Source organism: Vigna angularis, chromosome 2, assembly GCF_016808095.1.
Source record: "Vigna angularis cultivar LongXiaoDou No.4 chromosome 2, ASM1680809v1, whole genome shotgun sequence".
Classification (NCBI taxonomy): Eukaryota; Viridiplantae; Streptophyta; class Magnoliopsida; order Fabales; family Fabaceae; genus Vigna; species Vigna angularis.
The window spans coordinates 49,990,027-50,012,142 of NC_068971.1; the positions used below are offsets into that span (position 1 = coordinate 49,990,027).

Consider the following 22,116-nt stretch of genomic DNA (forward strand, 5'->3'; position numbering starts at 1 on the left):
CCTTTCTGCAATCACTGACGCTGCCTCTGCATGCAAAGTACCCGCATGCCCTCACTCTCTCTCATATCTTAATTAATTAATTTATTAATCAAAGCCAAAATCATTTATCACTCTCATCCAAACCCAATTAACTCAATTAATTAATAACCCAATTAACTCAATTAATCAATGGTTATGGTTACGGTTCAGGTGTGACCATCACAAAGACAAACCCCAAGGGCGGTGCAAGCAACTAACAAACGCCTCTTCTCCTCGATCGTATAAGCGCACGTTAGCAATACGCAGTACGGTTGGTGTGTGATGATAGAGAGAAGAGAGATGCCGAGAGAGAGGGAACAAGCGAGTGAGTAATGGAACAATAAAAGCAAAGGGTTTTGCACCTTACTGCACAAAAACATTAACACAGACATAAACATAAACACAAACATAAACCTAAAACTCTTAATTTGTCTTTGTCTGATTTCCAGTGTTGTTATGTTACACCTGCGCGCACCGGAACGCACGTTGAGCATTAGTACTGTGAAGGTGGGATGGCCATGGAGGAGAGTGAGAGATGTAGCTGTTTAGAGAGAGAAAGTAAGGGTCCGCATAGTGTTGTAACATAACTCTCATGAATCAATGAACCACATTGTTTGAAACGTTTTTTTTTTTTTTTCTTTTTCTGTTTCGAACAACAGGACACGCCTCTCTCGCTCCTTCTTAAATCTCACGTGTCCTCACTTTCTCTTTCTCTCCTTCTTCTTCTTCTCGCTTTCTCCGTTTCTTCTTTCGTTTTCTCCGCCTCCCTTTGCCTTCCATGAGGAGGAGGAGAGAGATGGAAGCCGCACCCAGAAATGGACTTCCCCATAACCGAGGTACTGTTACTGTTGTCACTGCTATAGTTACTACCACGGACTCATTCATTTTCCTCTTTTTCTCAGGCACCTTCAATACAATAGTGTTACTTTACTTTTTCTTTCTCTTTCTTTCTTTTAATCTGTGCTGCTGGATTTACCAGGACAGATATTTTTACAATCGCTCCACCAAATCAGAGTCAACAACTACTGATTATTATGTTTTGTTTTTTTTTATTGGTGTCGGGTTAAGGTTGTTTCAAGAATGTTGAACTGAATCAGTATCAGTTCTTGATTTTCATCTCTTCTGAATCCGGTGCCCTGTTTGTTTATGGATCGGTTTTGTGGTTTAATTCTGATATTTTGTTATGGTTTGGTAGGTGGCACAGATGATTTGTACACAGAGCTGTGGCGTGCATGTGCGGGGTCTTCCGTTTATGTTCCTCGTGTTGGAGAGAGGGTTTTCTACTTCCCACAAGGTCACTTGGAGCAGGTTCTTCAATTTTCTTCCTTCTTTCTTTCTCTCTTTCTCTTTTACTTCCAATCTTGTCTTTGTCGTTCTCAATTCTACTCATGTTTTCTGTTGACTGTACAACAAAGATGGTAACTTTCCAAGGTTGTCTTGTCATCTATTATTTTTGTTTTATTATTATTTCAGTTAATTTTATTGGGTCAATTATTGCACAAATGTTTTCAATTCCCATGTCTTCCTTGTTCATTGTAAATCAAACAGCTTTTATTTATTTTTTCCTTTTCCGAAAATAAAATATGTTTTGCTTTATTTAATGTAAACAAATTTATTGATGATGAGGGTTGAAAACATCGTTTTGAAATATGCAATTTTCCTGTGTCAACTAATTTTGCTTCGTGATTATTGATCTTTTTTAATTGTGTATATCTTACTTTTGCTGATTTTAATTTAATAGGTTTCACTTAATACTTTTTCGTGTAAACATTGAACTTGACTTCGTATGAATTCGAGAGGACGCGTTTCTGCTTTCTCATTTTTTTTTCACAGGGATTAAAACATTAGGAACCGGATGGAAATTATTATTTTTTGTATATTTAGTACATTTTTTAAAAATATTCATTTACTTAATTTGTGACACTTAAAGTTTTGTTTTTCTCACTCTCCCGGTTTCGGTTTCATCGTTTCTGTACAATGTAGTGTCGTCTCTCAAATGCCCTTTATACTTAGATTGTTCTGGTTGGCTGAAGCTCATTTTTAATAAAGCTTTATTGAATTTTTTTCTTTTTGGAATTCAGAAAATACTAAACATTTCAGTTGAAACGATTATGCTTACTTTTTTATATTCAGTGCTTTTTTTATTTAATATTTTTATTAATTACGTATTATTTTATTAACTTTTTGTTTTTTTTTAAATAAGTGTAACTCTTAACTGCATGTTTGTTTTTTCCATCAGAAATTCCGTTTAACGTAAATCCTTGGGTCACGTTTAGTAGCATTGAACGATGTGCAAAGGATAATTCAAATACAGATTAAATTTATAGAATTTACGTTTTCTAGTCTTTGAACGTATCTTTTAGCGTATGATATTCTTATAATTCTTTTTATTTATTTGATTACCAATTTAAACTATTTGAAGAAAGCGTTATTTGTAACAATGTAAAACTTTGTTTCTTAATTTTATGTTTTCAAATTTGTGAACAGGGAAAACATCGTTACCTCTCAAGCATACTTTTACACTCAATTTATATAAGATTTATGTTTTCTTTCAACTGTTGACTTTCTTAATCTATGATAGATAAGAATCTTATGGAGTATATTCTTGATGTCTGTGTTTTCGATGACCAATTATAATGAAGCAAAGGAGACATATATATGAATGATGTATACAATTTTTGTTTCTTCATTTCACATGCTTTGGAAAATGCGAAAACCTAAGGAGTGAATTTGCAAATAAACTTTTGGTCACTTTGTGTTTAGTAGACAACTAAGACTCTATAGTTAAAGTGCGTTTCATAAGATTTTTTTATTAAAAAATAATAGCTTGCTTTTTTAAAAAAGAAATATATAAAAACAGGTAATTGTTTTGTTAAAGTAATCTGATTCAAAGAATTTACTTAAACTACTCTAGAGGGCTAAAGTTTCCTTTTCTTAATCTATGATTTAACTTTTTTGGAATTTAAAAACCACTCAAGAATTTTAATTGAAACAATTACAAAATAGACGACATTGATATTTTTTGCTCAAATGTTTCTGGCATTTTTAAATATTTTTCATTCAATATTTTTATCAATTATTAAAATAGTTTTACAACCTTACCTGACTTATTTTGTGAGACAAGTTCGTTTTTCTTTTAATTTGTAAAATTTATGGATTTCTCCCATTTCCTTTTCTTCATCTTTGTTTATTTGGTAGCCATCATATCCTAAATATCCTTGATCAGTCTTTTTCTTATGTCCCTAACCACCACTTTAATATTTAGATAAAAGTTTATTTTTTTAACTTCTGACGAACCTTCTTCAATTTCAAGATTTGTTTTAGAAATAAAAAATACTGTTAAGCTCTTCATTTGACCTCTAATGGGTTTATTTATCTTTCTTTTAAATTTGCGAAACCTTTGAGTTTGGCTTCTAGATTATACTCAAGTGTTTTAATTGAGACAATTAAAAATAATAATAAAACTAATAATAATGTTTTTCAAATATTTAATGTATTCAATGTTTTATCAATTATTAAAACAGTAATGTAATTAACTTATTTTAAAAGACAAGTGTGTGTTTGTCAGAGTTATGATGTCTTTAATCTATCCTATTTTTCCTTTGATCTCTGGTTTTCTTTTGTCATTGACTGCTATTTGTCTGATACTTGATTACACTAGTTTTACTGAAGTTCTTTCTCTTTTAGTCTTTCGAAATCAATGAGTTTGGCTTTTTTAATTAACAAAACTCAATCATTTCAGTTGACACCATTAAGTTAAACAACATCAATAATTGCAGATTTTTATAATATTTTTATTTAAATAACCATTAAACCCTTATTAAAATAACATGAAGCTATATGACTAATGTAAGTTTTTTCATCTCTGTTTGACCGTGACGTTTTTTTCAAATGTTCTTGATTTTTATTTATGAGAGATTAGATCACATTAGCCGTGGCTAAAATTCCACCTCTTATAATTGTTTTAGCATGCTATTCGTATCTCTTAAATTATTATTTTAAAATATACTAGTTCATATTTAAAACAAAAAAAAAACGCAAAAATTCAATTGATAATATTAGCATGTAAATAGTATTATTTAGTGATTCTTTAAAATATTTATTTAATCTAAGCAAGAAAGAGTTAATAAAATAATATCAAAACGTTGTTTTTGTTGACTTATTTATTAAAATAAGTGTGTGTATATATAAGGACATCAAATTTATTTTAGAAGTAAGTTTTTAAACATTTTCTTTGTTTTTTAATGTTCTAGACAATCATGACTCTACATTATTAGCAATTTCTTATAAGTAGTAATGTATTGTAATGCTTTTAGTATTTGTCTTATATCATATTTTTCATTTATTTGACGATAATTATTTTTCAAATGCTTTTGGTTTATCTTTTTTCGTCCTTGACCATTTGTGACTTCTCATACTAAAGTTAGATCACACTAGCGTAGCAAAAACTCTGTCTTTTGCAAAACCTATAAACTGTCTTATGACACCATTTCATGATCGAATGATTGGCATGTGGAATAGGTTGCTGCATTTACTCAGCATCAGCAAGATGGACACATGGAAATTCCTGTGTATGATTTGCCTCCTAAGATCTTATGCAGAGTCGCGTGTGTTCTATTACAGGTATTATCATCTTTCTACTCGCGTTAGTATCAATGTTTACATCAAATGTTTATTGCATATTGGAAATAATGTACATATTTGATTTTGCAGGCCGAAACTTACACTGATGAGGTTTTTGCTCAAGTTACATTAGTTCCGGAGCCCAGGGTTGGCTACCTTCACCTTCTTCCATTTTTGCTTCTTTAATGTGCAACCGTAATTGTTATGATATTTTTTATGGTATTCATTCATTATATGATATTAGTATTCTATAGACTTTAATGTTAAAGAATGAATGGCAATTTACCTTGTACGACATGCAAACAAGGATAATGTTTTAATAGGATTGGTTATTTCTTGGATCTTTGCAGCAAAATCACTTTGGTTTAGAGAACGAAGACAATCATGTTCCTAGCAGAACTACAACCTACTCCTTTGGTAAGGTACTCACTCCGTCAGACACAAGTACACATGGTGGATTCTCTATTCCGAAGAGACATGCTGATGAATGCTTCCGTCCCCTGGTTGGAATCCTTATCATCTGTCGTTTATTTGTGTTTTTCTTTTTGAGGAATTTGACTTGTTTAAGGTCTCTGTCTCTTTGATATTACAGGACATGACTCATCAAACGCCTTCACAGGAAATTGTTGCGAAGGACTTGCACGGGTTCGAGTGGCATTTTCGACACATATACCGTGGTATGTTTAGATTACTTTTATTTTCATCAAATATATGATGCCAAGTAGAATAAATCACATATTTTTTGCAAGAAATGTTGGTTTAGTTTCTGGGTTCGATATTTTTTCAAATGAAATGCAGGTCAGCCGAAACGACACTTGCTAACTAGCGGTTGGAGCACGTTCGTGAATGCAAAGAAACTTGTTGCTGGAGATTCATGCATTTTTGTTAGGTACTTTCTGCCTGTCTCTTTGTCTCCTTTCCCTCCTATCCATGAATTATGTTTGTGCTGTCCCAGAGGAACTCTGGTTAGAATCACAAGTTTTTTCCTATGAAACGTCACAAGAAGAGGAGCTTCGTAATATTATTCTAAATGATTAGGTTTATTTAATGAATCAATGTTAATAGAAGTGTCAGTAAGAAGGATGGTGGTTGTGTTATTGCAGTGGGGAGTATGGAGAAGTTCGTGTTGGGATTCGTCGGGCAATTAGACATCACAGCAATGCATCCCCCTCTTCATCTCTGATATCGGGTCATAGCATGCAACTTGGAATTTTGGCTAGTGCTTCCCATGCTGTCGCCACAGGATCCATGTTCACTGTCTATTACCACCCTTGGTGAGTTGTTCAGGATTTATCAGATTGAAAATTCAAAAAGAACATGTCTACTTTTCTTGCATTGTATGTGTATACGTGTGTGTGATACACACACACACAAACGCCCTTTGGACTTAAGTTTCAATTGGAATGAGCTGTCTGTTACTCGCATCTTTTGCAGGACGAACCCCTTTGAGTTTATCATTCCTCTGAAAAACTATTTGAAGTCAACTGTACCCGACTATTCAATTGGAACGAGAGTTCAGATGCAGTGTGATGTTGAAGAGTCTTTAAGAAGGTAACGATTTGAAAGTTTGGCCGAGTCATGGATTTTGGAATGAATCTATCACTAAGAAAATAAAAGGGAAACGTACAGAAGCTGTTAAATGATAATTATAGTCTCTACAATGAAACAATTCATAATCAGGTCTCTTGCCTTTTTATTTGAGTAACCAGATATGCAGGTACGATAATTGGTAATGAAGTTATTGACAGCATTAGGTGGCCTGGTTCTGAATGGAGATGTCTCAAGGTAAATCAGGCTTTTTCTATGTCTTTTAGATGTAGGTTTTTGAAGCTATAATACCTTTATGTTTTATTTTACTCGATTCAATTAAACTTATATCTCTTCTCAGGTGCAATGGGATGCCATAGTAGATGCCTTCATGCACCCTGAAAGGGTCTGTCCTTGGTGGATTGAGCCCTTGGAATCTGGCATGGAGAAGCACATTCCCGTTCTCCCCAACCCAAAAAAGGCACATGTACTTCACCAGCGCCCTTTGCCTGGATTAAATGTCTTTGCCATGGATGGTCAGTACTTGTAAATTCATCTCTAGTTTGACTTACCTGTAAAATTCGATTTGAGGAAGCTAAAAGATGTTAATGCTATAACTTTCCGTGTTTAGAAATTAGAATGACATGTTGTCTTTTATTTAAGCACTGTGGACTAGTTGAATTCTCTTGTTATCAGATGCTGCTGCTCAGAGTTCAGCCAGGCCGGTAGCGGATAGGGACTTGCAAGGACAAGATTACAGTGGCCTGAGTACTTCACGGGCATTGCAAAGACCACCATCGACTGATGTAATCCACCCATCGAAGTTCTCAATCCGTGGCTCACAATTCGGGAAGGAGAATCTCAACCAGCTTCCCTTTCTGATGCAAGACATTCTTCATAAATCTCTTGGAAGATCAACGTCATTGCCACATGAAGACTTGTCAATTTCAAGTTCAAATTTAAGCTCCCTTTGTTCTGAATCCTTGGGATGGCCGCCTTCTGAATCTAGAAATGAAAATGATGCTCCACTTGGCCATCTTGGCAGTTGTAGCAAATACAAGCTTTTTGGAGTTAACTTAATTGACCGGCAACCGGAGCTCCCTTCACCACAACTTGCTGGTTTCAGCAAGACTTCAAGTCTGCTTTCTAGTCCTCCAATGTGTGTTACCTCCGGGAAAACATGTAAGAAGTGTCGTTCTGTCAATAATCGTAGCTGCACAAAGGTACTTCAGCATTTCTGATTTAACCTTCATCGGTTTGATGTTCTTGAATTTAGTAGGAAGTGTCTCTTTGCTGTGTACTATTGTTTCAGTGCTACTAAGTAAAATATAGGTAGGTGGGGTAGCTAGGGGGACAATAGTAGGAAACAGCCTGATTAGGGAATGAAATTGCTTATTAAAACCTTTTCATCAGTGTCAGGAAAAGGATTTGGATAACCCTTACAGTTTTAACTAGATAGCCATTTGTGGAGAATCTTAAATCCCAGAGAAATGTCCAGTTGGATAAAGGGTACTAATTTGTTGGCATGCTAGACCCTTCTTGCTTGACTTTCCAAGCATTTTGGTAATAGGTTATGATTTGAACCCTCGAGATACATTCTGATATAAATAAATAATAATATAATGTGAATAATTCTAAATTCTACTATGTTATACTTATATTTCCAAAACGTACAATGCATTTACTTATTCATTTAATACTTTCTTTGTTAAGTACTAGGAATGTTTGTAAAAGGACAGCATTACTCAAATACTATAGCAAGTAGCTGAAACATTCTTAGCTCTTCCCATTCTGAGACATCTGAACAAAGGCAACTAACTATTTCAGGTTCTTAAGCTGGGAACTGCTCTCGGAAGAGCAGTTGATCTAACCCGATTTCGTGGATATGATGAACTCATTGCTGAGCTCGACTCGATGTTTAATTTTGGAGGCAGCTTAGTCAATGGAAGCAGTGGTTGGCATGTGACCTGCATAGATGATGATGGAGACATGATGTTCTTGCGAGATTACCCATGGCAGTTAAGTACCAAAACTAACAACATCATATGAAAACAAGATTATATGGAGTTAACTTTGTTATTACTTTTCTGCTTGTGTTTCTACTTCTAAATAACAGTCATGACATGATATTTTTTTACTCTGCAATTGCTTCTTAATTCTTTTTTCCACACAAAAAGAAACCAGAAAAAGTCTGCTGTTTTCTTTTTTCTTTTTAGTTTTTGAAATTATACCATACCATCAACATTTTTTAAGGGAATGAAGAGAAGCAAATTTGGTTTTTTTTGGTGACAAGTGCATGACCAAGATCAATTTTTTCGTTGCCTGATTACTTAAAGAAGTCAAGTGATATTTTTAAAGATTTACCTCAACTATGTGTACTAATATGTATTATTAATCCTTCATGATATGATATTATTACTCTATGTTTAGTTCTAAAAAACCCTCTCATTTGATACTTGTCTCTTTTAAGTGACATCCTTATATATTTTTCATGTACACATTGAAACGTTTACTTAAGCAAATTCTGGTAAAAAAAATTGAGAGGCTTTGTTTTGGCTAGTTACTCTCTTTTCTTTCCTTTTCTGTAGCTAACTTTAGTATTTGTACCATCAAACAATGCAGGGATTTCCAGTGTATGGTGCAAAAGATGATCATATGTCAGAAGCATGGTATCAACAATCTCAATCCAATCTCCTCAGCAGATCCCACAAGCCTTTAGTGATCCGCCTTGCGTCTCTTTCTCCACCAGCTTGCAGGACTAGTCCATATATCTATATCTGTTCTCTCTATGCCATTCTGTGTCGTTTTTAGTTCCAATACATTTCTTCCTTTTCCTGGCAATTTCGGAGATCCGCAATGTTATAAGCTTATGTGCATGCTGGCTTTATTATTATTAGCATAGGAATATAGCAATCACAGTGAAAATTTACAGGGTCAAAAATCGAAATCTGGTTTTGTTGTTTTAAGAACCTGTCTTCTTGATACTCGTGCAAAGTATCAATGATTGTGATATAATACTTGACAATAATACATGGCCATTTCGTCGACACGACTGTGCTTGTGGTTCTCAAGTTTGATTGCTTCTATCGTCAACCATAATTTTCAGAATTATGCCTTGGCGCTTGAAAATTTAAGCAAATTTAGTTTGATCAAATGATTTTAGTGCCATATTACCGTATACTCGTTTTTCATTTTTCGTAATTTCTCATGGTGCTCCACAAATGCTTTACGATTAACTTTTCTGGAACCTATAAAAAAAATCCTAGAAGGTTAAAAGAACATTCTTTTAGAAATCTGAATAATTGCACAACTCCTACGAGTGGTGGGGTATGACCTCATCCAAAAAAGTTAAGTGTTTACGAATGAATGGTCCGTATTAGTAGTTGTGTTTTTTATGTAGAGAAAGCGAGAGGAGACAACAGTGGCCATGATGACAACCTCGAAACTTAATCTGGGTCAGCACATGATCGTGTCGCCTGTCATCCCTCGCACAATCGCATTCACACCATCTTCCATTGCAGTAACTCTGACTAACCAACATGCTTCTTCTTCACTAACTCTGTGCTATACTCCTACTCATTCTCCCACCCGGGTCAGATCCCATTCTCACCCATTCACAGAATCCGATGACCAAGTTGAAGACCTCAGAGTCCCTGACCATTGGTTAGAACCAACCATTTCCTTGCAGGTACTCCTTTTTGTTGCTTTCAGATCCAAACTGATACTGGTTTTCAATTATGGACAAGTTTAGAGAATAAGTAATTGGGGATAAATTATATCATGTTTTGTTTTGTTTTTTTTCACTTGTCAGGAATCAGAATGGCTTAGGGTTGCTTTACATAAATGGTTGGATGATGAGTACTGTCCAGAAGAAACCAATGTGGAAATAAGCCGAGTGGCTGCCAACTCATACTACAATTCTTTGCTACAGAAGCAAACAGACCTGGGTGAGATTCTGTTGAAGATGGCCCGTGAACTGGAGTCTATTAACTACAAAGAGAGTTTCCATGGGGCATTCTCATCGGCAAATGCTGCTATTGACCTCATTGCTCAACGGATAGAACAGTTCTGTCAATCGATGTGAATTTGATTCCCTCTAATTTTCTCGTTTTGGTTTGATTTGCTTATAGTACAATCTTGTATCTTTATTGGAATTATAACTTTAATCCCTGGAAAATGTTGTAGTATAGGCCATTTTTTCACGGAGTCTTGTGATCTTACTGTGGTGTCTATTTCTGAGTTTGCTGAAAAGGAAATGAATCTCATAGGGTTCCTTTTCAGTGAGATTGGGAAATTCATTATCATGTCAGTATGTCACTAATGATCAACCTTTAAACTCTCGAATCTTATCAAGAGCCAATCTTCATCGTATGAACCAAAATTTTTCTCCAACAATTTTGAAGGACAAAAGGGAAGAAATTCATGCCTTGAGTGGTACTTTCTTATGAATGAATGAAGTCTGCAAAACAAATCCGCAACAATAAGTTTATGAGCAGCAATTGAATGAGACATTTAATTACGCTATGAAATCTATCCACATATTCTACTGAAGTAGGTTAGTCCGGGAGAATGTGGTGGCGATGGATTGATTTGCAGACATTGCTAACACTCCCGGCAGTGAGTATGAAAAAAGTTCTATCTGGATCTCTTTAATAAACTATTCTCCTTAAAAAATTGATTTTGCATAGGTTTTTTATGCATACTGGACTGAATTTATTTATGGTGTAAGTCGAAATGATGATATTTGCAAAATGGTTGTTCCTAAGTTTCAATCATCTAACAGATTCCAAGCTGATTTAACCTATGTTAGTTTTAGAATCTTATAAAGTGTGATTCCCTTTGTCAAGTAGTCCATTGGTGCTGTAAAGTTTATTATAAAGAAGGCTATTGATGGAAGCTTGATTGGTTATATTACAAGATTCAATCAAGTTAACAGAGGGCGCAACAAAAAGTTCTCTGAGAATAAAAAGCTTTACCATCTTTTCAAAGTTGACTATGGCTATAGCATCTTTTATAATGCTAAAAACTAAAGGTAAACATGGAATGTTTTATTCTTGTATCACAAAGTAATGAAGGACCTGGAATGACTGGTTCAGCCATACAGGACAGGTTCAACAGAAACTCCCCCTACAAAGCTTTTCTATCTCTAATGCCTTTTGAATAAAAAAATATTGAACTACAAAAAAGTATCATTTATGATCGCATGCTAATTTAGGGTGCCTTAAAGCATTTGAACTGGCTCTTGATGCTTGCATGAGTTTCCCAACCTTTTTGGGTGTGAAACTGATATCATTTGTGGTCGCCACTCAAACGCTAAACATGGGAGTACTGAAATAAATGAAATTGACTCACTCTCACTGAATTATTTATTTAAAATTTGAAATTCCAAGATGGTTTTCCATCATTGTTACCTTTATCTAAATATAATTTGAACAAAGTTCTACTGCACTTGATCTGGTGCAGGAAATTCCAAATTCTTAAAAGATGTGAAACCTCCATCCACAACCAAATTGTGTCCACTAACATACTTGGCATCATTGGACGCAAGAAAAAGTGCAGCATTAGCAACATCATCGGGTTCACAATAGACACCCTTTAGGACACTAGCATTGTGAATAATATCCACATGTCTCTGACTATCAACATGAGGATATATCTGACTCATTTCTCCCAGAGCAAAAGGTGTTGGAATGGCAAAAGGTGATATGCAATTGACTCGGATTCCATGCCTGCATAGCTCAGAAGCCAGCGATTTAACAATGCCTATGACTGCAGACTTTGATATTGAGTAAGTGTGCTGAGCCAAACCTCCCATCACACCTGTGACACTTGCTGTGCAGAGAATAGACCCACTTCCACGTGGGATCATCACACGTGCTGCATGCTTGATACCTGCCACTGCACCACGAACATTTATGTCCATGATTTTGTCAAACAAGGCCATGTCCAGGTCAACAATGCTTAGAGGACTTTTGCAGGCTACCCCTGCATTGTTGTACATGATATCAAGTTGTTTGTATTTAGAAATGGCAAACTCAACAGCATTGGATATGTCTGACTCTTGAGTGACATCACATGTTACGAAAGTGGCATTAGATCCTAGTTCTTTTGCCGTCTCCTCACCAAGCTGTTGATTAATATCAGCAATAATAACCTTAGCTCCATTGTTGATAAATTTGGTGGCTGTGGCCTTTCCTATTCCACTAGCTGCCCCAGTGATCAGTGCAACCTTGTCTTGCAGCTTCCTGAACCACCGCATCAGGGAGCAATGCTATATCATCTCACAAATCATTCTAATACTTTATGAAAAAACGTATTAAGAGAAAAAGCAAATACAGTCATCAATATCTCGGAAACTTAAAAATATCCAATGCTTTTTCGTAAGAGGATTAGTAGAAAGACTTTGTAGAAGGATTTTGAATTATTTCAACATCAAATGTGAATTAAAGCCACAAGTACAGAGATCCTTTTGATAACATTTTTAGCATGCTGAGCATCATATGATATGTATCTAATAATTGGTGGAAGCAGAAATTCAGGACTAAAAGGTTGTGGAGTCTTTGGTGCCCCATCAAAGATTAGTATGTTACGAAAAGATGTATAGGTGTTTCAAAAATTGAGTCCCTAAACCAAAATCAAGGGTTCAATCTTTGGTTTTGATATAGGTTGGCAACTGGAAGTACCACTTTTTTTCTAAAATGGTCAATCCAATACTAGGGTGACTTATTAGGTGCCAAATAGAAGCCCCAAATCCCTGCTCTAGTTACATTAAAATAAAAATCTGGTGTCTCAACGGGGAAATATATTCATTGTTCATCTTTATAGTCCTCTCCGAAAACACACACAGCATGACAGAAATATAAATTTTAATGCACCTAAGGAACACATTCAGTCATTCGCCCCTTTGCTTGTTTTCACAAAAAATCCCATAATCAACCTTCACGGTTTCAATTACTCAGATCAGAATAACTGATAGTTTGCCATCATAAGGCAAGTTCAAAAAGGAAATGTAAATCAAAGACAAGAGAAACTGGTGGTTAAATTTCCATACCCTCCAGTCTGAGTAGACAACAGCCTGTGGAAGCTCTCAGCAATGAAAGCCCTTGAATAGGAAATGTTGGCACGGTTTCTAGCAATTACCAGAAACAAAAACTAAGTTGTAGCAGTATTCATAACATTAAAAAAAAAAACAAAGAACCAAAAGAAAAATCCTCATGCAGGATCAGAGGTTAGTATAACAAATAAAAAGTCATTGATTTCATCAACCTAGATGTTAACTCTGTACACAATCCATCCACCTCGCAAAGTGGTAAAGTAAATAAAATATTTCAATTAACAGCAAAGTGAGTCAAAGGATTCAACAGTGGAAAGTGCGAGCAGAATATCTAATACTTAAAAAATACTTGATTTTTTTGAATCATTATACTTAAAAGATGGTGAAAGAGAATAATTCAAACAGAGAAATAGGTGAAAGACATAGAGTGTGAAACCAACCTCAAAGCCATGCCTATCATGATTTCTGGAGAAAAATCGCTCAAATGCAGAGGCATACAACAGAAGCTCTGAACATTAGCTTTGGATCCCTGTCGACTAGACAAGAGTTAGTCAATGCTATCTTATAAATGATGAAGGGTAATTTGGTCAATATGGCTAAAAATTGAAATGTAATATAATTATTAAAAGAATATCCTATTCGGAAACACAATTATAAATATTTACTACAAATGACTTCTACCTTTTATTTTATTAAAATTGATTGATTTAATATTTTTTATTTTCATTTTTTTCTTCTCTATCCCTATTAATATTTTTTGTTTTCATTTAATAATTATTTTATTATTATATTAATATTTTAATATTTAATAAATATTTTACAATCATAGTCTTTTTATTTTAAATATTGTTACACTAAGTAAAAAGTTATATAAATATTTTTTTATTATTTACTATATAATTATCTATTGAAAGAACTTATCAATATTTTCAATAATTATATTGTAAATTATTAAAAGAATTAATTAAAGTAAATACACGTTAATAACTTTAATAAACTGGTACTATTTCATTAAACATTTATGTTTAATATAATTATTTTAAACAACATTACTTAAATATAATATTATTATAATTATGTTTTAAAATACTTATATTATAACTCTATGTAATTAAAATGTATGGGATTTTAAAAGATAAATTTTATGTAAAGTGTATATGTTAACATAATTATTAAATATTAGGGAAAATATATATTGTATTTTTTATGATAATAAAAAAATAAAAATTACTATTATTTTTATTTTTTTATAGTTATAAAATTAAAATATTCTTTTTAGTTTTATTCTAAGTTTAATAAATTGGTAAAAAAATGTTAAATTTAAAGAAATGTTGACTTAAAAAAAGTAATAAAATAATTATTTTAGTTTTAGAAAATATTAGTTTAAAGGTAAAACTGGAAAACAATTCCGAATATATAAATTATCTTTATATACAAGTATAGATAACTTATATAACCTCATCTACTAAATTTTAGTTGAAAAAAAAATATTTATAAAGACATACTTTAAATATAGAGATATTTTAATAATTTTTCTATTTAATTTAAAATAGAAGAATCGTAAATTATTTAAATACTCTTAATTTTAAAATTTAAAATTCATAATATATAAGAGTATTTTTGTCAACTAAAATTTAATGTACTTTAAGAAGTTACCTAAGTTATCAAACCTCTTTAATATCTCTCTCTTTCTCTCTCTCTCTTTCTCTCTCTCTCTCTCTCTCTATATATATATATATATATATATATATATATATATATATATATATATATATATATGGGTTTGCTAAAGGGTGTACCTTTGTTTTTCATACATTTTAACTTGCATAGGGTTTTAGTAAATAAAAATACTCTTGTATCATGGATTCTATGTTTTAAGGTTAAGAGTATTTTAATAATTTTCATTCTTAAAACTAAAAAGGAACCTTAAACCCTTACTCATCTCTCTCATTTCTCTCAACTCTTTTTCTTTCATCTCTCTTACTCTAATATTTTCTCTGTCATCCCTACCGTGACTTAATTTCAAAAATGAAATTTAATAATAATAAGAAGGGAAAATATATATAACACAGTCCTCCAATAAAAAATCAACATCAACATATCAATTATTTTCTTATTAAAGTGGAAAACAAATGAACCAGCAAAGCAAGAGCAATAAATTGCAGTGTCGAGTTTTTGTCTGTGGGTGAGAGAGAAACAAATTGGATAACTGAGGAAGATGGATTAGGGTTAGGAAGTGTTTATGCATATTCACCTTCAAGCAAATGTTCATTCAAGATCTCTTCAATTCATCTTCACTAACATCTCTAATTTCATCATCTGCAGATGTTGAATCATCATCACTAAAAAAACCCTCCAGGTCAATTACTAATTCCTTCCTATGTCATCATACTTGTGAAAATTAGACAAGACACAAATTATAAAATAAAAACTCATTATAAAATCATTTTTTTGTAAGAAATTATTTAACAAAGAGTGTTTCTCTGATTTTTTTCGAGCCAATTACCAATTCCTTTAATGTAATTATATTTGTGAAAGTTAGACTAGACAAAAATTTTAAAATGAAAACTCATTATAAAATCAATTTTTGTAAGAAATTTTTTAACAAGTATTTCTGATTTTTTCCAAACCAATTACCAATTCCTTCATATGTCATTATACTTGTGAAAATTAGATAAGACAAAAATTATAAAATGAAAACTCATTATAAAATCATTTTTTATAACATATTGTTTAACAACCCGTGTTTCTGGTTTTTTTTCAGGGCTACATAGGATAACAGAGAAAATGTTGAAGTGAGACAGATGAAAAAAAAGGACTGAAAGGAATAAGGAAGGTGAGCAGAGGTTTGAGAATGAAAATTATTCAAATACCCTTGACTTTAAAACTTAGAATTCATGATATATAAGAGTATTTTTATTTACTAAAACCCGATACACATTTGCTAGAATATACCAACTGAAAAACAGACATATATATATATATATATATATATATATATATATATATATATATATATTTTTTAAATTATCTATTAACATAAAAATATTTTAATAACATCAATAGATATTGAAATAAGTATGAAAGTAAGAAAAGGATAAATATATATATAAATATCATTCTTATTCTAATATTTAATAGAAAAAACTGGATATAAATAGATATGTAAATATTCATTGACGAGAATTTTTCGTCAAAATGAAAATTAATTCAAACAATATCTATAAAGATAAATTTATTTGTTACCATATATATCCATATATTTAAAAAAACTTTAAATTGTGTTTAAAAAATATAATTTTGATTTTTTAAAAATTTAAATTGAAGTATTGCGAAAACTAAGCGAACATCGTAGATAATTTTTATCTTGTCTCCTAATAATGCGTTACAATTCTTTTTCTCTGCCCCCACAAACACTATTGATCAACATCTCTGTGACACGTTTGCCACATTTTAATTATTGTGCAAATTCAAAATGATAAAATAAAATTGATTGGCTCAGATATTAAATAAACCCCGTAAAACAAATACTTATCTACATAAATAGACACAGAACAAACAGTATCTTGTTGATGTAAGAACAAAAATTGGGGCAAAAAGAAGTAATGTATAAGTACACCGTTTTAACTTAAATATTAAAAACAAATAGAAATTTAAAGTCATATTTAACATATTTCAAAAAAGTAAAATATTATAAACAGTTTCCTAAACATAATAAAAATAAGTGTCAAGCTTCAAATTTATTAATTTTTGTAACTCGTAACTTTTTAAAATTAATATATTTTTTATAAATTTGAAAAGAATTCTATCAGACTGGTGAACGAAATGCCATTGCATTTAAGTTTTTCCCTTAAAAAAAAAAACAATCCCAATTAATAAAAAACTATAAAATTTAAGGAAGGAAAAATGTATTTAATTTATTTTATAAAATAATTAGAACAGAAAATGGTTTCCCTCCAAAACGAAAGTTTACCCTTATTATATTTGCATTTGATTTTGATTTCATCCCAAATGAAGGGCATTTCAATTTGACAAGTTAGCATTCTTCGTTATCTAGCGCTCTGATCGCAGCTTTAGGGTTTTATTTCAACTCCATTGCCACCCAATTCATCCATCTATGCCGTGTTTTTCAAGAATATTCAAATTTTATTAAGTAAAGATAAACAGAGTTACCTTTCCAATGGTGGGGGTTTCTTCGCCTCACTCTCAAACTTCATCACCCCCTACCGGTAATCTTCCATTCTTATTTGATTCGTTATTCACGTTACTGCAATCATCATCAACATTATTTATTTTTTTGTTGTAAACTTTTTTACCTGTTACTTCGATTATTTTGATCATTAAAATGTCGAAGACAGCGAGTGGTTTGTTCTTTGATCGTATTGAATTTAATGTCTAGGGCCCTTCATCTGGTAATAGATTATATTCCATGATCATTTATAATGTGGGTGATTGTAATTTGTTACTACGCTCCAGATTGAGTTGAAATGTTTTTACTGGGATAGGATAGGCATGCAAGTAATTGACGAGTAACTGCGAAAGTTGTGCTTATCATTCCGCATGTGAAAGATTATGGATTGAGTCATAGAACTTGCTTATATTGATAAGAATGTTGTTTCGCTACAAATAGGATATAAAGTTCAATTTGCAAGTGACGATGATCCATTTAGGCAAACTGATCTCTTTCAGGACACCTTGGCGCTCAATAGCCCTTTCACTGAAACGGAGTTTGAAAATCTCAATCTGGACACTGAGATTGTAGAGGATCCTGAGCCTGCAGAGGACATGGCAACAGGCAAAAGGTGCGATTATGAACAATATGTTCTTGATAGCGAGGATGAAGAAATGAATCACAGACATGTTGGCAAAGAATTTATTGAGGATGAAACTAGTCCAACAGTGAGAATTCCTTCGACACTCTTCCAGAAAAGACTGCCCAAGCCACCTCGTGAGCAAGTAGAAGCAAACGCCACCACTTCTGGGAACTCTACTGCTGGTATGTGTTTGTTATCTAGATTTTAACATTGTCTACTTTGTTTCTGTCTTTGTAATAAATTTTACTTTATAAATTATGGAGCACTTCATGATTCATGAATGATTAATTTTTCAAGAACATAATATGCTTGAAGACGACAAAAAAGCTTTAGTTGATTCGGGCAACTTTGATTACAACGACCGTTTATATCCACCTGCAACCCTAAATCACATTCAGTCACCAGAGCCTGGGAATTCAACCCAAGCTGCACTTGGCTTTGTGGATAAGTACTTGTCTTCAAATGATTTGGACTTGCTTCAAGGAGTTCATTGTGGAAAGACCGCTAGGGAGAAATCACCCAATGTCCTGAATGCAAGAGGACCACTAAATCTTGCTAAGATTAAAGCCCGAACTAGAAATGAAGAGAAAGAACCTTTCAAATGGGTTGACAGTTGCCAACATGACAACAGAGGTCGTATGTTTGGTCAAAAAATTGAAGCATCATCAAGTTTTGGAAGATACAAACAGACATATACGAGAAGAAGGAAAAAAGGTGGTCATCTTCAGAGCCAAGGAAACTGTAGTAAAAGTGATACATTTGATGAGAAGTTAGGCCGAGGACCGAGAATCGCAATTGGAAATAATAACTCTCTCAAGGAATTGAATGTTCAACCAAGTTCTATAAGAGAGAATGCTAATGTTTATTCCAGCGTAACAGATGCAGAGGACATGTCTGATATTGGTTTAGGCACTCAAATAGCTGCTGAAGCAATGAATGCCTTAGCTTTAATGCCCCCTTATGGCTTCCAGTTCAATGATACCCATCAACCAGAGAATGCATTAGACGGCTCTTTGACTGATTTGACAGAGAATGAAACTCATCTGAAAAATTCTTCAAATATTCCGAATCCTAGTTTACATTCTATGAAAATAAAATCAAATAAGAAAAATGCATCCTCCTCTAGATTTAGTAAAATAACTTCTAGCTCATCTTGCAAGCACACTGACAAACAGGAGTCAAATGTTGTCTCGGGTAAAATGAAACAAATTATGAAGAGCAAGTCAACTGCTGAGGGGCGGTTTGAAAATAATAATAGTTTCCTAGAATGCGGTAAACATGTATTGCTGGAAGAGGTTTGCCCACTGGGAGAATATACAAGTTTCCAACCTGCTTCCGAAGAGGAATCCGAACATAGGAACAATGATAGTGGACATCCAAGAATCAAAGATCAACCAAGCCATCGTACACAGGAGAACAGTAATGTCATGGAGAAGGGTATTAAACACAAGAGAAAGGGAACTGGTTTAGTGGCTGATCCAGTGAAGTTGGGTGCAAGGACTAAGCGTCTTAAATTCCTTGGCAATTCATGTATGCTTGCTAAGAAAGTCAAGTTGAATCATCTGACTGAAGTTAGCCCACAGTTATCTGCAACCCGCAGTTTTTCATGGACTGATTCTTGGGCTTATCCAAAAAGATCAAGAGGGAAAAGAAAGGGGGCTAATATGGGAACCAATCTCAATGCATCATCTGTTTTGTGTATTGATGGAAAAGAAAACAATGTCTTCTCCACAAGAAGTCTAGAGGACCTGGCCAATGCTTCATGTGTAGATGATGGCAGATGCTTGTTACAGGGGGACTTTGTGCCACCAGGCTCATCTGGTGATGCAATGAAGGTACAAAACTTTCCTGATATGCACCCTTTGTTGTTGCCACATGTTGAAAGATCATCAAACAAAAGTGTTGCACAATCAAGATCGGGAATTCGTGCTACAGTTGTACCAAGTGAAGGTGTAAAAGTTTCAAATGTAAATCATTCATGCATTGAGCGTCACAAAAAACTGTGTGTAAAAACCCAGCCTAGGTCTTCACTTTTGAAAGAGCTTACAAGATTAGGAGTTCCTGAGTCCATGTCAGATGTGATGTGGAAAGATCTGCGACATCATAGAGATATGACAGACGTTCGAGTTCTGTTTAGTCAGCATTTGGATGACAGTATCATTAAGCGACAAAAAAAGGTTAGCCATGGATTTTAAGTTTGTGATAGAAGATGCTAAATGTTATCATGACTGGCTAGTGAATTGCTATTTTCCCTCCTTGCAGATATTGAAACGTCTCAATATATCTGTTGCATCAAGTTCAATGGAGGCCACCCATTTCGTAGCTGACAAATTTACACGCACAAAGAATATGTTGGAAGCAATTGCTCTTGGGAAATTAATTGTGAATCACTTGTGGCTTGAGAGCTGTGGACAAGCCAACTGTTTTATTGACGAGAAAAATTACATTCTGAGAGATATGAAAAAGGAAAAGGAAATAGGTTTCAACATGCCAGTTTCTCTTGCTCTCGCAAGAGAAAAGCCACTCCTAAAGGTATTCATGTGAATTTCTATTACGCCCAAATTCTTATGCATTTATGATATTTGCTCAAAACCTGTTTTCTTGCCTTTACAGGGTAAAAGAGTTTACATCACGCCACATGTTAAACCTGATAAGGAACTGATTGCAAGTTTGGTCACAGCTGTTCATGGCCAGGTATGAATACTCACCAATGCGTGCCACTCAACAACTGCACCTTATTTGTGGCTGCAATATTCGGCGTGTTTGGGCTATTAGTATTTTGTGATTCCCACCTTTTCCCCATTTTCAAAATTTAGTTCATGTATAAATTGTCTTGCAACTTCAGGTAGTAGATCAAAGTCAGGTGTGTGGTGACATGAAGGATAATATCTTTGATGATCTGTTGATTCTTTCTTGTGAAGACGACCATGCAATATGCCACCGTTTATTTAAGAGAGGTTTTGAACTTTGGTATCACCTTTTTGATAATTGTTCAGATCTTTCATTGTGTATTAGTGTATATCATAACATAATTCTTGTGGACTACACAAATTACAGGAATTGCAGTTTACAGTTCAGAGCTAGTTCTGAATGGAATTATAATCCAAAAATTGGAACTTGAGAGGTATGATGACACATTTGAAGTCATTTTTCCTTCGTATTTATGTTATTTGTCCGCGCAACTCTGCAAACACAGAAGGAATTTTTCTTTGCTTCATTCCTTTTTGCATTTTTAACCTTGTTTGACATATTAGCCTAGCTATATAAATGCCACCTTTGATCCCAGGAAGCTCTTATAAAATGAGACTATATCAATGGTGAACAAGAAAGGATGTATCTTCTACTGACTTTTAGTAGTTTCGGACTTCAGATCACAATTAATTATTGTACCCTGATTTGTCCAATTTCGAGTTAGTTCACCTGGAAGAGCCTTGTCCATTGGCTCAAGCACAACTTGCTCTATGCCTTGTAAATGATTATGTTTCAGGCAACTTAGGAGTAATCTTTTGACATATTTGCGTGTAACGAGCCTATTTTTCATCCGAGGAACAAGTAAAAACATTGTCTTCCCAATGAAGTGATTGGTATCGTATCATCTCAACATTTTTATCAAAATTTAACATTATTATGAACTTTGGCAGACATCAACTCTTGATGAATCAAGTTACAAGGAGTACCAATTGCCCAAGTGCGTCTAATCGGTTTGGGAAGGTTTACAGAAGGCGTCAGAGGCTGATTTAAGAGCGCTCCTTGTGCCAGTTAACATTCTAATTAAGAAGAATCAAATGGCGTCAAAGTTTAGCTACAGAGCATGGAATTATTTCTTTTTAGAGTGCAGGGAACACGTTTTAATGTAATGAAGAAATTTCTTGTATCAAAAGAATTTTGAGATGAAAAGCTAGCAAAGGATGCAATGTGTGCTTTATAAGAAACTCTCCTTTATTCTATTCCATATTATCTTAACTCAGTTTCTGAGAAAAGAGATTGAGAATGAAAGAAAAAAAAGTGTTAAGAAAGTGTTTGATTAAAGAAAAATATAGTAAAATAAAATAAAATTCATTAATATTATGGATTTGGTTA

The 22,116-nt window shown here is 33.5% G+C and overlaps 4 protein-coding genes across 8 annotated transcripts; 3 read left to right on the forward strand and 1 right to left on the reverse strand.

Moving 5' to 3' along the window:
* Positions 1 to 332: 332 nt before the first annotated feature.
* On the forward strand, positions 333 to 9,215 carry LOC108327968 (auxin response factor 2A). 2 transcript variants are annotated; one of them, XM_017561722.2, is made up of 15 exons: positions 333 to 576; positions 678 to 854; positions 1,214 to 1,326; positions 4,540 to 4,641; positions 4,732 to 4,788; positions 4,992 to 5,144; positions 5,234 to 5,318; positions 5,440 to 5,530; positions 5,745 to 5,915; positions 6,076 to 6,192; positions 6,351 to 6,426; positions 6,530 to 6,704; positions 6,865 to 7,391; positions 7,996 to 8,186; positions 8,791 to 9,215. In XM_017561722.2, the coding sequence occupies exons 2-15, from the start codon at positions 797 to 799 to the stop codon at positions 8,885 to 8,887; spliced, it is 2,013 nt and encodes a 670-aa protein (XP_017417211.1). In that variant the 5' UTR covers positions 333 to 576; positions 678 to 796; the 3' UTR covers positions 8,888 to 9,215. The 2 variants fall into 2 exon arrangements, with proteins under 2 accessions (XP_017417211.1, XP_017417210.1); XM_017561721.2 differs by having other exon boundaries at positions 333 to 854.
* Positions 9,216 to 9,520: 305 nt separating this feature from the next.
* Positions 9,521 to 10,370, forward strand: LOC108328438 (uncharacterized). Its single transcript, XM_017562305.2, has 2 exons — positions 9,521 to 9,856; positions 9,980 to 10,370. Exons 1-2 carry the CDS (start codon positions 9,596 to 9,598, stop codon positions 10,250 to 10,252), a joined length of 534 nt encoding a protein of 177 aa, XP_017417794.1. The 5' UTR covers positions 9,521 to 9,595; the 3' UTR covers positions 10,253 to 10,370.
* A 1,124-nt stretch (positions 10,371 to 11,494) lies between these two features.
* LOC108327988 (zerumbone synthase) lies at positions 11,495 to 13,754 on the reverse strand. 2 transcript variants are annotated; one of them, XM_017561747.2, is made up of 3 exons: positions 13,663 to 13,754; positions 13,220 to 13,297; positions 11,495 to 12,413 (listed from the first exon to the last, which is right to left on the reverse strand). In XM_017561747.2, exons 1-3 carry the CDS (start codon positions 13,716 to 13,718, stop codon positions 11,609 to 11,611), a joined length of 939 nt encoding a protein of 312 aa, XP_017417236.1. In that variant the 5' UTR covers positions 13,719 to 13,754; the 3' UTR covers positions 11,495 to 11,608. The 2 variants fall into 2 exon arrangements, with proteins under 2 accessions (XP_017417236.1, XP_052729877.1); XM_052873917.1 differs by lacking the exon at positions 13,220 to 13,297 and having other exon boundaries at positions 13,663 to 13,751.
* Positions 13,755 to 17,244: 3,490 nt separating this feature from the next.
* On the forward strand, positions 17,245 to 21,963 carry LOC108327123 (uncharacterized). 3 transcript variants are annotated; one of them, XM_017560860.2, is made up of 8 exons: positions 17,245 to 17,451; positions 17,893 to 18,218; positions 18,334 to 20,213; positions 20,299 to 20,568; positions 20,650 to 20,730; positions 20,882 to 20,993; positions 21,094 to 21,160; positions 21,678 to 21,963. In XM_017560860.2, the coding sequence occupies exons 2-8, from the start codon at positions 18,008 to 18,010 to the stop codon at positions 21,775 to 21,777; spliced, it is 2,721 nt and encodes a 906-aa protein (XP_017416349.2). In that variant the 5' UTR covers positions 17,245 to 17,451; positions 17,893 to 18,007; the 3' UTR covers positions 21,778 to 21,963. The 3 variants fall into 3 exon arrangements, with proteins under 3 accessions (XP_017416349.2, XP_052729878.1, XP_017416348.2); XM_052873918.1 differs by having other exon boundaries at positions 17,912 to 18,218; positions 20,882 to 21,006; XM_017560859.2 differs by having other exon boundaries at positions 17,912 to 18,218.
* Positions 21,964 to 22,116: the final 153 nt, after the last annotated feature.

What these genes read in the sequence shown, in the direction of transcription:
- LOC108327968 (XM_017561721.2), top strand. Translation starts at nt 797, where the DNA reads ATGAGGAGGAGGAGAGAGATGGAAGCCGCACCCAGAAATGGACTTCCC. An exon ending in CTGAATGGAGATGTCTCAAG is followed by an intron (nt 6,427 to 6,529) that starts GTAAATCAGGCT and finishes ATCTCTTCTCAG; the next exon opens with GTGCAATGGGATGCCATAGT. An exon ending in ATAATCGTAGCTGCACAAAG is followed by an intron (nt 7,392 to 7,995) that starts GTACTTCAGCAT and finishes TAACTATTTCAG; the next exon opens with GTTCTTAAGCTGGGAACTGC.
- LOC108328438 (XM_017562305.2), top strand. Translation starts at nt 9,596, where the DNA reads ATGATGACAACCTCGAAACTTAATCTGGGTCAGCACATGATCGTGTCG. An exon ending in AACCAACCATTTCCTTGCAG is followed by an intron (nt 9,857 to 9,979) that starts GTACTCCTTTTT and finishes TTCACTTGTCAG; the next exon opens with GAATCAGAATGGCTTAGGGT.
- LOC108327988 (XM_017561747.2), bottom strand. Translation starts at nt 13,718, where the DNA reads ATGCCTCTGCATTTGAGCGATTTTTCTCCAGAAATCATGATAGGCATG. An exon ending in ATGATAGGCATGGCTTTGAG is followed by an intron (nt 13,298 to 13,662) that starts GTTGGTTTCACA and finishes GGTAATTGCTAG; the next exon opens with AAACCGTGCCAACATTTCCT. An exon ending in TTGTCTACTCAGACTGGAGG is followed by an intron (nt 12,414 to 13,219) that starts GTATGGAAATTT and finishes GCGGTGGTTCAG; the next exon opens with GAAGCTGCAAGACAAGGTTG.
- LOC108327123 (XM_017560860.2), top strand. Translation starts at nt 18,008, where the DNA reads ATGGCAACAGGCAAAAGGTGCGATTATGAACAATATGTTCTTGATAGC. An exon ending in TCATTAAGCGACAAAAAAAG is followed by an intron (nt 20,214 to 20,298) that starts GTTAGCCATGGA and finishes CCCTCCTTGCAG; the next exon opens with ATATTGAAACGTCTCAATAT. An exon ending in TCACAGCTGTTCATGGCCAG is followed by an intron (nt 20,731 to 20,881) that starts GTATGAATACTC and finishes TTGCAACTTCAG; the next exon opens with GTAGTAGATCAAAGTCAGGT.